Raw genomic sequence first — 14,024 nt, 5'->3', positions numbered from 1 at the left:
CCCCTCCGCCCTCGAGCCGGGCCCGCCCGCCAGGAAGGAGCCCCGCGTCAAAACCCCCCCGGGTAGGGGCCGCCCGGGCGCGGGGAGGGGTCTGGACCCCGCGGCTCTCCGCCATTGCAAACACACGCACCGAGTGTACCCAAGTAGCTGCTTGTCAGCTGCTGTATAACTGAGATTTGCTTGGTGACCGTAGCTTTGTCACACCCCTGCGTTGAAACTGTGTGCCCGTGTTTGCAACCGGAGCAGGAAACTGCTGGAGCTCCTGCTGCTGCACCCACCTGCTTGCGTCTCATCCATCGCCCCTTGTCTCGCACAAAGGGCATGGGAAGGTGAATCCCAGCCTTTTGAAGGTCTTTTCCAACCGTAATGATTCTCCGGTTCTGTGGTTCTCTCTGGTTCTTCTCAGGAGCTGGTTCTCCAGGGGCTGCTGAATTCAATTCTTCCACGAGAAAGCAGTCCAGCTCAAAATGCCTCAGAGCCAGGTTGGAAGAAGAAGATTGGGTCTTCCTTGGGGCACTGAGGAAGAGGTCCTTTCGCTTCTCTTTCAGACAAGAAGAAGGTAAAAACATTTGAAGTGACCTCTCCAGTAATTGCAGAAGAGCCCGAGCCTGTCCCGTGTGTGCTGCAAGGAGATGAAATCCAAGCGCTTGCCATCAAGGTGGAGGATCTGGAGAAAGTAGGTGTCTTTATGGGGCAGAAACAGCTACATCTGCTGCAGCTTGGATTTTAGTGTGTGTTTAACAGAGAATCTTGAGCATTTATTAGAATCAAAACAGTCCCTTGGAGTTCATTCCATTTTGTCTCTCCTGCTCTTTAAGACTTTTCAAACCATCAGTTCCTAAATACAAAGGAGTACTAAACGATCCTTTAAAAGGGAAGAACCAGTCACATGTCCCTTCAAAAGTACATAACCAATGTTTTTAGCCCACCAGAGGCATATGTTGTTTAGTAGCTATCACCCATGTGGGTATAAGCATTTGACAGCAAGAGATGCAGTAGAAAATCCTTGAGAAAACCATTTAAAACTCTTTCCCTTGCCCCAATTTTATGGCAGCCAAAAGGATTAAGAGTAATTGAACTGGTGTCTATACCATCCTTTAACACATCTATTTCAGATGGGGTTGCCCAGGTCACGTAGTTTCTGTGCTAATCCCCAGAGGATCTGAAGGAGTGGAGTGGGTCAGTGTCTGCCTAATTACATGGTGATTGTTTGTTTTCTGCAGCTCCATCCTCCACGTCTTCCCTCTGATGAGGAGAGAATTCCAGTTAGCAGGAAATTCCTTGTTCGAAAACAACAACCCAAAGACACACAGAAGAAGAGACAACTCCTAGTAGCCTATCCTGCTATTCCAGAGGCATCTGAGAAACCACTGAGTTTTTTTGGTAGGATTATGCTTCGTGTATCACCTTCGCCTTTCGGTTTTGCCAAACCTACCTTTACTGACCAGACTCTGGCTTTTTATTTTGTAGGATCAGGACAGTTTGGTGATGGCTGTGAAGAGCTTCTCCCTCATCACATTTTAGGAAGTCTCCAGGAGTTCAAGAGGGAAGCGTTAGCCAGAGGAAACACTCAGGTTGGTTTGTGAAGCGATGTAAATGCTGCCATGCAACACTTGACTGGAGGTGAAGTGTGTACAGCACGTTTGGATTTAACTCAGCCCCTGTCAGGAACAGGTCAGGCCTGAGCGGTAGTTTTCCCAGCCTCAATGATGCCACGTGGGGGGGTTGCTCCAGAGAAACTGCACCAGCAGGTTTAGGAGCCCTGTCATGGAAGAAAGAGTGACAGAAGCTTCCTCTTCCATTTGTGCTGCTGCTGCCAGCGTCAGACTGGCGTGGGAAGAGCTGCTGATGCAACAGCACCATTGCCTGAGTCCACTTACTCAGACAGACCTCCGGTGTGTTTGCTCACACTGTAGTTTCTGTTCCCCTCAGAGTGATTAGGTAAAGGCACTATTAATTTGAACAATTCTTTTCTCCTCCCCTCTCCCATTTTTGTCACTGTGGCAGTGTGTTCATGGGGAGGTTAATCTAATGTTTTCCTCTTCTTCAGATAGCAGAACTTATTGAGGATTCTCCTCAAGATGTTTTTGCAGTGGCTTTGAAGGAGAAATGGGGAGGAGAGAAGAAAAAGGTTCATCAGGCCCCACCATCTCAGCACAAAGCTCTCCAGAACTGGGATCGCCATATGGGAATCAGGAAAAAGCAAGGGAAATACCTGGGAAGTGAGTAAAGCTGACACCTCATTGTGTGAAATTCCGCGTGGAAATGGGGGAACCGGATGGTATCACACATTGTAACGGCCGTAGCAGATCGGGGTTGATGTTGTACACAGGAATTTCCATCTCCATGTGAGGAAGAATTTGACTGTGAAGGTGACAGCCCTGGCACAGGCTGCCCAGGGAGGCTGTGGAGGCTCCTTCTCTTTCAAACCTTTCAAACCTGCCTGGATGCGACCGGGTGCCCCGTGCTCTGGGTGTCCCTGCTGGAGCAGGGGGCTGGACTGGATGATCTCTAGAGGTCCCTTCCAACCTCAACCATTCTGGGATTCTGTTGCAATCTACCCTCGTGCTCCCTGAACTCCCCGTGCTGCCCATGCCTTGGAGAGGTCAAGGAGCCTGCAGGGCTGAGAGCCGGTGGCTCTGGCTGCGCGTTGGAGGGTTCCTCTGGTGAGGGCACTTCCAGGGGAAGTTACAAGCAAGCTGTTGTAATGGCAAGGGCAGTGACGACGGTTTGGCCTTCCTTATTTTTAGAAGTGCTGCAGAAGCCAGAGGATGAGCTGTTGATGAACAGCTCGGACGATTACCGGCAAATCCAGGAAGAGCGTGACCTCATTGACCGCAGCCTTCCTGCCCTGTTCCCTGGGAAGGTGAGAGCCTCGCTTCCTCTGGATCCTGCTTACGCTGCACTTGGGAAAGGGCTGAGCTACTCCTGCTGGGAATAATAGCTCTAAAGAGCTGTCATTGGATATTTAAGAAAGTCCCTCTACGTTTTTCAGCGTAGAATTTAAATACAACTTTCAAGAATTTAAAAAATAAAAACATCACCCATGCTATTCCTACTGGTTAGAGGAAAGCAGTGCTGTGTTTTGACCCTTACTAATGAGCTGCAGTTCGTGGGCAAGTGCCACATCTTGATTCTTGCCATGGGCTGGCACACGCTGAGGAGCTGCCTTCAGGATGTGCTGGAATTACTGTCCCGGGGCAAGAAAGATCTCCTGGCTTCAGGCTTGTATTTTAGGGATGCTCATTGAGAAAGGGGTGTAGGTAGGTCAGGAGGATAATGGGCATGTCCTATAGTTAAATTTGTATATCTACAGCACTTTCAAAGGATATGCATCTAGGTGCTGCATTATTTTATATCATTAGGCCTTCCTCTAGCCATTATTGCCCTTGCATGAGGTAGAAGGAGGTCTTTTTGTCTTTGATAGCAGCTTACCAGAAATTTTGGCTTATTCTGCAGAGAGCAATTAATTTATGGACTTTTAAAATATCCCTATGAACAGGGTGAGACCTTTTCTCCTTTTCAGCATCTAATCTTTGGGAAAGTAACAGGCAGGCTGGACGTATCTGACAGCATCAGGAGGAGGCTTTTTTTCCACACTAGGGCTACCGCAGAGGGAGCGAGTTCTGGAGCCAACCAGATCGGATCGGAGATGAACTCACCGGCCTGATGATGACACTGACCCAGAGGGAACGCGGCTACCCCGAGCCAGTCACTCACGTGGGGAAACCTCAGACCATCCGCGGGGAAACGGGTAAGGGAGTGTCCGAGTGGTGATACTGCAGGAATGGGCTATGAGTGTGCAGCAACGAATGACACGGTGGCTTGTGTCAGCAGAGAAGCTCACGTTACCATTTCCCTTCTGGTAGCTGCAGCACAAGGTACTTCCCAGTCATCCTCCCAGTCACTACGGAGATTTATTACGTGGAGGACTTTATTGCTGCAACTTCTGTAGCTTGCCCGGGGTATTGCTGTGAAACAGCTCATACTAGTGGCCATGAATCTTTAAAGCACTGGGAGATCAAAGCTTGGCAGAGGGTGGAATAGGAAGGTGTTTGGGTGTGCAGACAGTGAACTCTTGTATGGGTGTTTCCACAGGTTTGAAGTCTCCAAAGAAGGCCGCTTTCCGCCTGACTTGGGATAAGAGTCTTTTCCTAAAACATCGACGACAGGAACTAAAATCCATCCTAGAAGAGCTGGATTTTTATGAACCAGTAAGGCAGGAGGAACAAACATGTTGTTTGTATTGCTCTTATCTTCTCGCAGGCTATAGAATAGCATATCATTGACTAGGGATTGGATTAGAAAAAGGTTTAAAAATCTAGGATTTAGCCATGTGGAACTTATCCTGGAAGTTCTTGCATTCCAGAAGGGAGTCACAGACATTAACGGGATATCTAGCCTCCTAAAACGATGCGTGGAATGGACTAGGTGCCTCAGAATGTGACCCCAGACCGCAGCTGCCAAAACCTAGGCATTAGATAAATACAATAATAATAATAAAACACTGGATTTTGATTTAGCATTTGAAGCATAAAATACCTTTACTCAACATCTAAAATCTTCTCAAGAAAGGAAGCCCCTTTTCTTAAAAAGCAACAACAAAACCTCTAGTCTTTTCTTTCTGAAACCTTGTGGTGGGGTGAGAAAGACATGGAGAGGGAGCTTTTCCAAGTTTGCAGAATTTGTAGTGGCAATGCAGTCACCCATGATTCTTAGAAGACCAAGAGCCTGTTCCTTCCTCTGTCTCTTAAATATTCATTGACTACAGCTACAAACAGTCATAGGAACAAGATACCTAAACTTTACTTTATTTGTTCTTGATTGAAACTTCCCTTCTGTATAGAAAGGAAAACTACAAATTAGTCACCTTTTTTTTTTTTTTTTTTTATGTTCAGGATTTGGATGGACTGGAGGTGATTGGTAAAGGCCAGCCTTTCACCTCGGTCTCAACGCAGCCTCTTCCACATCCCACCACCTCTGAAGAGTCAGAGAAGCTGTAAGTTGTATTTTACAATAGAAATAAGGGATTTGGGATATACACCATCAGTCTGTAAGGGTGTCCTTAGCTTTCCTTATCTGGAATGGAGAAGAGTCTCAACTGGCAACTGATAAAAGGCATGTTTTGACTTTAAAATCACCAGATTTAGGGAGAAAACTGTTCCTTTTGTACCTTGGGGCCTAGCGATTAGAAAAAAAATCAAGAAAAAAAGTGGGTTTTTTTTTTCTGTTTGTTTTTAATTTTAAACGCTCTTCTTCCAGTCCAGAATACCACCACCTGGTTTTCTTCTCTGTTCATGCCCTCTGAACCCCAGCATGGCACAACCCCAAGGTCATTTCTGCTTCCTCAGTCACGTGCCCTCTGCTCTTGTTCTCCTCTGCATTGTTCTGGCTGTCCTGCCCTTCTTAAGGTGACAAGAGTGTAACTGGAGTTTGTTTACCTACCGCAACCCGATCTGCAGGGCTGTGTTCTTAAAGGGAGGACTGTGCAAAATCACTACTCAGGTGGTTATTTCTTGTTTGGTGGCAGCCCTTGGATTCTTCCCTATTTTAAAATGAATTCTGCTCCACAAAACACTGGCTGTTCTTTTGTTTAGCAATGACCCCTTCACAGAGTATCCCAGTGCGGTTCCAGAATCAATCCTGGGTCCATCCTTAGATTTCTGTGGCCAGCCTGCTCGTTGGATCAATGGTACCACTTCTTGCAAGGTAAAGGTGCACTTTTTAATGTCTAATCGAGTTAAGCCTGCTTCAGTTCCCAAGTCACAGCTGTGCAATGAGTATCACTCCTAGAGCAGAGAATGAGCAGTTCATTCTGAACATCATGGACTGTCCCCGTGTTTGCTCTGGAGGGATCTCGAAGCACAAGCAGTTCCTGTGCCTGTGGTGAGAAGCTCAGATCTGTGGGCTCAGTATAATGACCGCTTGCCTGGACCTGCCTTACAGGTTCTCCTACCCAAGTTTCAACCCTACATTGGTGGCATTACTTCAGGCAAGATAAGTCATGCCAGATAGAGTAGAAATTGTTATCTCTGTCCTCTCCTCTTCCTTGTAGGATGAGGTTGGCATTGCTGCCCGGCTCACCTTTGAGATTGTGGCTGGTGAAAGAGCTGAGAGCTCCCTGACAGTGAGCAACGACGGCACAGCTGCCATCTGGTATAGCTGGAGGAGGCTTCCTCAGCAGATTCCCATCCGAGAAACAAAGAAGGGAACACAGTATTTTTACTTTAATACCCGACCAGGTAGGAGAACTGCTGATCTCTGAGACCTTTGTACACATACCAAAGCGCACACACGCAGAAGTTGCTGACTCTGCCTGCTGGCAGAGCAAACCTGCTGGTGTTTCTCCTCAGAAAGCTGTACTGGGCCTCCGAGCTGACTAGCCCCTGGAAGGTGCTTGTGACCCATCCATTTCATGGGGTTTAAAGGAATGGATTTTGATTTTCCTCTCCATGTAAATGGGTGGAATGTCCAACAGGGAATCCTTTTCTCATTGCAAACTGTGTAATCTGCTGCTGAGAGTGCTGAGCTCTCTGTAAAAGGAGCGTGCAGTGATTAAAGAAAACAGTTCAGTACCATGGCAAATAGGAGTAAGTCGGGGAGGAGAAAAAAATGGATTAAGTGTGATAAAGAGCAAAGCTGTGGGGAAACATCAGGGTGTTTGGAAAGCGATTGGGTGAACCGGGTAGTTTCTTACAGACTTGCATCTTCTCTTTGTTTTTGCAGATGTAATTTTGCCTGGAGAAACCAGGAAGTTTTTGGTTTTATTCAAGTCAGAGAAAGCAGGAATTTTCAGTGAGTCCTGGGAATTTAGGACACATCCTCTGTTATTAGGAGGAGCTCTGCTGCAGGTGTCCTTTTGGGGAATTGCTGTGTATGAGGATAAATTGGCTGACCTCAGAGAGAAACTGGAGGTAACCAAGCAAGTAACTGGGTAACTGCGGGCTTTGAACTTACTGTGCAAATAGAGGGTAGGGAAGGGAGTGGATGACGTGGTGTTTTTATTACCATGCAATTAGGGCCAAGAGTGAGATGATTTATTTATTTACTGAACATCTGCGCATACTTAATGAGGTATACTAGATAAAATGGAAGAACAGCTCCAAAGTCTACTGAAGTACTGTTAATAAAGATGGGATTGTATCTCCTAAGTTACTTACATTAGTCCTTTTAAAATATGAGTTTTCCTTTGTTAATTAATTTCTTCAGTTACTAGTGGGATGAGACTGTGCCATATAATACAGTAACTATTAAGGTACAAATGGAAAATTACACCATACTTTGAAAAGTACAGTTTGTTTAGGGGATTTTTACAGTATTTCATAGGAAAGCTAATATAAATATTGCTTTGTTTAGTGGGGTTTGCAGTTATTCTTGTTGTAGCTATGTGTAATGTATATATTCTTAGTAGAGTGGGTGTTATGTCCATGCATTTGTATGTGGAACGGGGACTCAGACGTTTTGTGCTTGTTGTGGTGACGTGGTGCCTCAGACTGACCTGGCTGCTCGAGAAGGTGCCACTATAGTAGAAGAGACCCTGAAGGAACTCCTTGACCGGATTCGGACCCCAGAGCGCCCTCCGTCTCCCGTGGATGCCTATGTCACAGAGGAAGACTTATTCCACGAGAGGAATCCAGAGGTGAAGTTTTGTGTCTGATAGGTTGCACAGCTGAAACAGCAGGGAGGGAAGACTTGCAGAGCTGATGTATCTGTGGGTTTCTGGATGCTGGTGTAGTCAATCGTGGTGGCTTTAGGAATTAAGCTTATTGAGAAAAGTCATAACTCATTTGTCTATTTTCCTTTTTCCTTCGTGTTACCAAAGTTGCATTATCAGCATCAAGTGGTGAAACAACTCCATAAACTGTGGAGGCAGCACATGGCTGTTCCTTCAGCCTTTGAGGAGGAAATGCCCTCAGGCAAGAAGAGCTCCGTGGAGGACATGACATATGAGAAGAGTATCTCAGAGGCTCTCCCTGCCCAGAAGAGCTCCACAGAAGAGGTTCTAGGTCAGGACACTCTTGAGGCAACTCCAAGTGAGATGATGAAGGAAGAAGAACCAAACCAGTCAGGATGGAACCTTTCCTTCAAGGACTTTAAGGAGGTAGTTACGCTTCATCCCTCTAGCTCTATGGTTAAGTTAATGGTGTTTTTGTTTTCCTTGCAAATAGCCTGGCACACTCCAGTGTGAGCCCACCCAAAAGTCTCCTTCCAGCATGCTTTGTGTTAGACGTGATTTATTATGTGTGTCACAAAGTGTTTGGTCTCTGCTGACCACACCCTCGGTGCTCTTGTAAAGAGATTCCCAGGAGAGGCTTCGAGGGCTGTTGTGTGAAGAAGAAAAGAGAACCAGACAATGCGATAGATATTTTAAGCTCCTTGACATCAGCTTTCTCTCATCCTAGAACTGCATGTGGGGAAGAAGGAGCAGACTAATCCTACAGTCTCCTGTGACTTCTCCAAAGGCTTTTCTTGAAGAGTCCTTCCTATTCATCAGAGTACTAAGGGAGCACTCATGACAGGCTGTGGATAAAATACAGACCTCCCTAGATTAAAGCAAGGGTAGTTTGGACTCTGTCAGCACAGTTTTTCTGCAGTACTCTCTTGTAAACTTCTCTTTTTAAGTAATTCTTTTGAAAAAAAGAAGATGTCAGTAATTCTTTCTTGGAGCCCTTTTAATTCATTAGAATCCCTTTTCTCCAGCACAAGGACTGCCTGTACCTCGGAAGCTACAAAAGGGTGTATTATGGTAAAGGCATCTCTGGGGGGTCTGGGGTTGCCTCCCAGATCTTGAGTCACGTATAAACATGGGCCAGTCCCCTGGGTGTGTAAGGGTGCTGCAGGCCCAGGTGTCTGGGCAGACAATTGTGGTCTGCTCCGCTGGGTTGGGGCTCTGCATGGCTGGGAACGACAACCGAGACGTGTTCCATGGACCCTGTTTTCTCTTACATCAGGCTATACAGTCCATCCCTGAGGAGGAGCAGCGAGAAGCAGCACTGATCCAGCTCAATAAGGCAGCCCTAGAGCTTTGTGTTGAACAGAAGCAAACTCAGTCCGATCTTCTGTATCAAACCTGGTGCGTTACCTTTGCAAGATAAACCTTATATATGTCTTCTTGTACATGTCTTCTGTGCTCAGTACCCTTAGCAAGCTCCACTGCAAGCTTTGTGAGTCAGAGAGCAGATAATTATATGTGGTCTAGAAGTCTTCTCTACACTGTGTTTTTATACATTAATCCTAGCAGCTGTCTAGGTCCCAGATACCACTTTATTCTAGAGATAAATCTCAGATATTAAATCCCTGTAATTTTGGGAAGTATGCAGGATTATTTGTGGCAAGAATACTCTAAACTGTATTTATAAAACCACTGGGTATGTTTCTCTACCATTATACTCAGATTACAGTATTCTCATACAGTCTTTTTTTTCCTTCAAGCTTTAACACTGTAACCATAACAGTCTCTAGTCCTTTCTATGTAAGGCAGAGGTATATACCTCTTGGTATAGAGAGAGAACAGATTGCTGCGGATTTACCAACATGAATGTGTCAGGCCAAAGAGAGGAGACCTAGTTTCACAGGAGTGTAAGCTGTTGGCTTAGGCTACTGTTATTACATTATGGACCAACAATAATGTAATGTAATGTTATTACATTATTGTTGGTCCATATAAGCCCATTGGCTTGCAAAACATCTAGACCTTGGAGGTTCCAACCTCTGGAAAGTAATTTAGCCTCTCTTTACACAACTTTTTAAATATTGGGTGTTATTTTATCAGGTTAATTGAGCAGAGCAGTGGCGCTTAGCTGTAAGGGGCCTTCATTCAAGGGCACTGGGTAAAATAAGACAGCCCTGCCTCTCCTTTTCAACCCCATGATTTTTGCTGTATTTTCCCTCTTCTATTTTTGATTGTTTTGCTTCTCAGTCTGCAGCTGTGGCGTGAAACAATCGATGGTCTGGTAAGCTGCTCTGTAATGCTGAGGTGCCTGCTTGGCTTGCCTGAGAAGGACCCCTGTGCAGACATCGTTCCAGAGGAACCAGGTAAATGGTAATTTTAGCCTGGCAACTAGTTTCTGTGGACTGTTAGAAGCCCCCCAAATGGGGTGAATTTCCATTGAAATAGCAACGTTAGCAGTTCCCCCTCAAGACTTTATCAGAAATCTATCAGAAAAAAAAAATATATTGCATGATGCTGTAATCTGTATATGGTATCATGAAAACAAATAGATCTTTTATTTTAGATAGATGTAGTTCTAGTTCTTGCCCAAACTAAGGCCCCTCCTGCCCAATCTCATTGTTAGCTATTTTACAAGCTTATTCTGCTAAATGCTTTAGACCCCTTCAGTCCTTGTTTGAAGAAAGTACTTTTCAAAGTCATGGTTTTTTCAGTGTGTCATGGCTTGCATAAATAAAAAGAGGAAAATATTGTGCTGAAATAATGTACTTGGATTGCATGGGTATATTGAGTTTGTCTTTCTAAATGGGAAAATATTGCTTTTGGACTACTGGAATTCTTTCTTTTGTAGTGGAAGTGCAGCTACTTGTAAAAGGAGAAAAGGAAGACAAAATAACCACTAAGAAAGAAGAGAAGAGATTAGGTGGTGGTAGGGATAAAGAAGACAAAAAGAGATCAAAGCCGTCAGGGAAAGAGAAAGAGGTAGGTGTTAGGATGCACATTGAAAACTGCACATTGGGTTCTGGGGACAGCTTGATACCTTCCAAGACTTTGTATTCTGAATTTGAACCCACTTTATCCTTTTTTTTTGTGTCTTTCTGAATAGGAACGTCCAAACAGCAGAAAGATAAAAGATGAGAAAAAGCTAAAATCTTCCAGTATATCCTTGGATGTGAAAGAGCTACCACAGCCTGCGGAAACTGAACTTGCAGATATAGTAGAAGTTCAGCAGGAGCCAGTGGACCCTATTTTGCTTGGGAAATACCAGGAAAAGCTTTATATTGAAGTGAGTCTGGCCAAGGCTTATATCTGGTTTTATTTCTTGTTCTTTGCTTGTAAGCTTATGATGAAACTAGGTGGAAAGAGAAGGATTTTGTTAACTTTGGGAAGCTGATGGATAGAGGCCCATGATTCTGAACAAGGTAAGTGTGAAATACAAGGTAAGATGTCCTTTATTCCAGCCTGAAATCTGTTAACATAAATCCAGCCTTGCGCTGGATTTCTGTCTGGGATGTCTTAGCAGACTCTTGAGGGATCGGCAGAATTAATTGTATCTCAGATAATGTTAAACACACTTTATAGCCAGAAAAGTTATTACTAGAGCTAAAATCTGTTAGCAAGCAGCAACTTTTATGGGACACTGCGCATGCCTGTATGTGCATGTGCTCCCGTGTGAGAAGCCAAGTCTCTGTTTTGTCAGTCTTGTCATCGAGATTTCTTAGCGCATTTTCACTGTTACTGTCATCTGTTAATTTCTGCTGCAGGTTTATGGGCTGCTGGATTCAATGGTGAACAAAATGGTTATTTTATTTGAGGATCTAAAGGAACAAGGTGCTCTAAAGCAGGAGAGAGGAGTGTTTTCTATCTAGAAATAAATTCTAACCATCTTTTTAAAGAAATAAATACCCTGTCTATATGGATTAAGAGGAGATTCTTTCTTATCAAAATGCTTACAAGTACTGAGGTGCCTCTGCTGACATGTTGCTACATCATCTATTACCTCTGCAAGGAACACTTACGAGCAAGAAACCAAGCCATGAGATACAGCAGCCTTATAAACAGAACTACAGAATGCTGGTTATTTCTCCTGTCCCCAAGGGATGTGCCACTATGTTTTCTTTTTACATGCATTTATCCCTTGGGTTGCTCTTCATGTCTTTCCATACAGCTCAGTGTATCCACGTCCTGTTCTAAGACATATCGTTCTCCCAAGACTAATCACTTTTGAATTAAAAATAATGAAATCAATGCCGTAAGTAACGTGAGCGAGTTTAGGCCCTGTGCTGGAGCCGCCCTTCCTGCCTCCATCGGCCTCTACGCGGGCGCACACGTCTGGTTTTGTCGTCTCTTATCTCTCCGGGTTTCCATGTGCATCACATCTGGACTGGGGGCTCTTGGTGGAAAGAGGAGGGAGCTTTTTTGAGTAGGAGCAATTGGCACTGGCTCAAAAGGCACTTTCAGAACACTTGGGTGCTAAAAGGAAATGGCAGGGAGGGAAGGAGGGAGAGAGGCTGTTAACTTGTGTCCGTGATGCCTTTGAGATTCTTAGCCCACGGACGCTGAGTGTCACTGCTACAACCTGTACGTCCCGGCACACTTGCGTGGGGTTTGGGTGCCTCGGGCTGGTGCTCTCTTACATTGGAAACCAGACAAACATCTCCAAAAACCGCAAATAATGGAAAATAGCTGTTCCCAGTGGAGAAGTATCTTCTTTTGGTGTCTCATTTTAACCAGCGTGCATTCCCGAGGGGTAATGCCTTGTATCCCACCTTGTGCTCCAGGTGAGTGCAGCTTCTCACTGCTGACTGGGCCAGGCCCATCCAAGATACTTTCTCTTAGCAAGGCCTTGGAAAGCGCTGCAGCTTCCAGGGAAATCTGCAGCTCCTGCAGCTTCGTGCGCACAGAGCCATGGTGGGAATGTCTCCACTCGGCAGGACTCCGGTGGGAATTTCAGCAGCATTTGGGGGATTAGCAGGAGAAAGGCCCCAAGCTGGGGTGTGACAATATCTCTTGCTTCTCTGGAGATCATTATCAGCTCATGAATAGGCCCAAGCTGCCCCTCTTGTAGGCAAGAAGGGCACAGAGAGCGGAGACAACGTGACCATCTCAAGAATGGGAAAAGTTTTGTTTGTTGGTCTCGCTCTGGACAGCAGAGTCCATGTATTAGACTCACGCAGCAGCCCGACCTGCACCAGCAGGTTGTCCTCTGTTCCTAGGAAAGCGTGTCAGACAGAACACGGACGCACGGGAGTTTCACATGAGTCACCTACAACTGGAAGAGCGTTAGATCTTTCACGGGGAAGAGGCTGGTGCGTGGGGAGGGCAGCATGAGAACTGCGAAGAGAATCAACCTAAATACTGAGCCTAACCGACCCTTCTGCTAAACGGTGTCCGTGCCTCCTCCAGCCTTCCAGCCTTGGCCAAGCAGCTCCTCAGGGAGAGCGCACAAGCAGGAGCCAAGGGATCTGCTGGCTCAGCAAGTGCCGCCTGGCATCCGTATCTCTGAATCAGCTTTTTTTTTTTTTTTTTTCCTTCACATTAATGATTTGCGTCAGTTAAATGACTGGGAATCCAGTGGAATTAGCCTGGCTCAAGGGCCGTTTGTGCCCCCGTTGCAGGCCTGCTGGGAGCGGCGAGGCCGCTTCCTCGGCAGGCCCTGGGCTACGGCAGTCCCTGTAACCCCCTCCCCACGGCCACGCGAGAACACTGCTCCTTCTTCTGCCCCCGACTTGACCGGTATTTGTATTGGTGTTAATAATTTGTGTCATGTTTGCTGAATAACTAAGGTGAGTAACCTCGCCGGCCCCGCGCGGGGCAGGTCCAACCCATGGCGGAGGGGAGGACACGGTGACTGCCCGCGAGGCCGGATTCACCTTCGCTGTGCTGCTTGCAGGGCCAGAGCCTCTTCTGTGGGTCCCAGTGCTGAGACCCGCGGTGCGCCAAGGTGGCCCTGGCTCTGTCCCCAAGGCCCCAGGCGGCTGCAGGGCCTTGGTGGGATGGATCCTGCTGCTTCCACAGGGAGCACCGCAGGGACACGCGACCCTGCTCCACCACACGGGAGCTGCTTTCCATGATGGAGAATTTCAGTGATATTAAAAAGAATTTATATATATATATATCTGCATAAAACGTGAAAGGCTGTCACTGATTAAAATGGAAGGCAGAGGCCGGGAGCGAGGGGGTGGCACTGAAGCGATGGAGACACGAGCGCTTCTCTGCTGTCATCTGATGCCTCCTCTCTCCCGAGCCAGGCTGCAGGAGCAGGGGAAGCATCTGCTCCAAATATAGATCCCGAAAAAAAAAAAAAAAAAAAAAAGGAAAAAATGGAAAAAAGAGAATTAATGAGCCCCGATTG

General features: G+C 46.1%; 1 protein-coding gene across 1 annotated transcript; it reads left to right on the top strand.

Moving 5' to 3' along the window:
• Nucleotides 1-321: 321 nt before the first annotated feature.
• MYCBPAP (MYCBP associated protein) lies at nucleotides 322-12,057 on the top strand. The gene is made up of 19 exons (XM_026046839.1): nucleotides 322-329; nucleotides 526-676; nucleotides 1,224-1,383; nucleotides 1,471-1,574; nucleotides 2,051-2,222; nucleotides 2,751-2,866; nucleotides 3,604-3,754; nucleotides 4,099-4,214; nucleotides 4,899-4,999; nucleotides 5,598-5,709; nucleotides 6,056-6,242; nucleotides 6,727-6,914; nucleotides 7,493-7,639; nucleotides 7,823-8,101; nucleotides 8,952-9,073; nucleotides 9,920-10,035; nucleotides 10,545-10,651; nucleotides 10,776-10,955; nucleotides 11,434-12,057. Exons 1-19 carry the CDS (start codon nucleotides 322-324, stop codon nucleotides 11,536-11,538), a joined length of 2,622 nt encoding a protein of 873 aa, XP_025902624.1. The 3' UTR covers nucleotides 11,539-12,057.
• The last annotated feature ends 1,967 nt before the right edge of the window (nucleotides 12,058-14,024 follow it).

This window comes from Nothoprocta perdicaria, unplaced genomic scaffold, assembly GCF_003342845.1.
Source record: "Nothoprocta perdicaria isolate Ctin4 unplaced genomic scaffold, notPer1 scaffold_46, whole genome shotgun sequence".
In the NCBI taxonomy this organism is placed as follows: Eukaryota; Metazoa; Chordata; class Aves; order Tinamiformes; family Tinamidae; genus Nothoprocta; species Nothoprocta perdicaria.
Note: the sequence above shows the minus strand (reverse complement) of the source record. Positions and strands in the feature narration are given on the sequence as shown.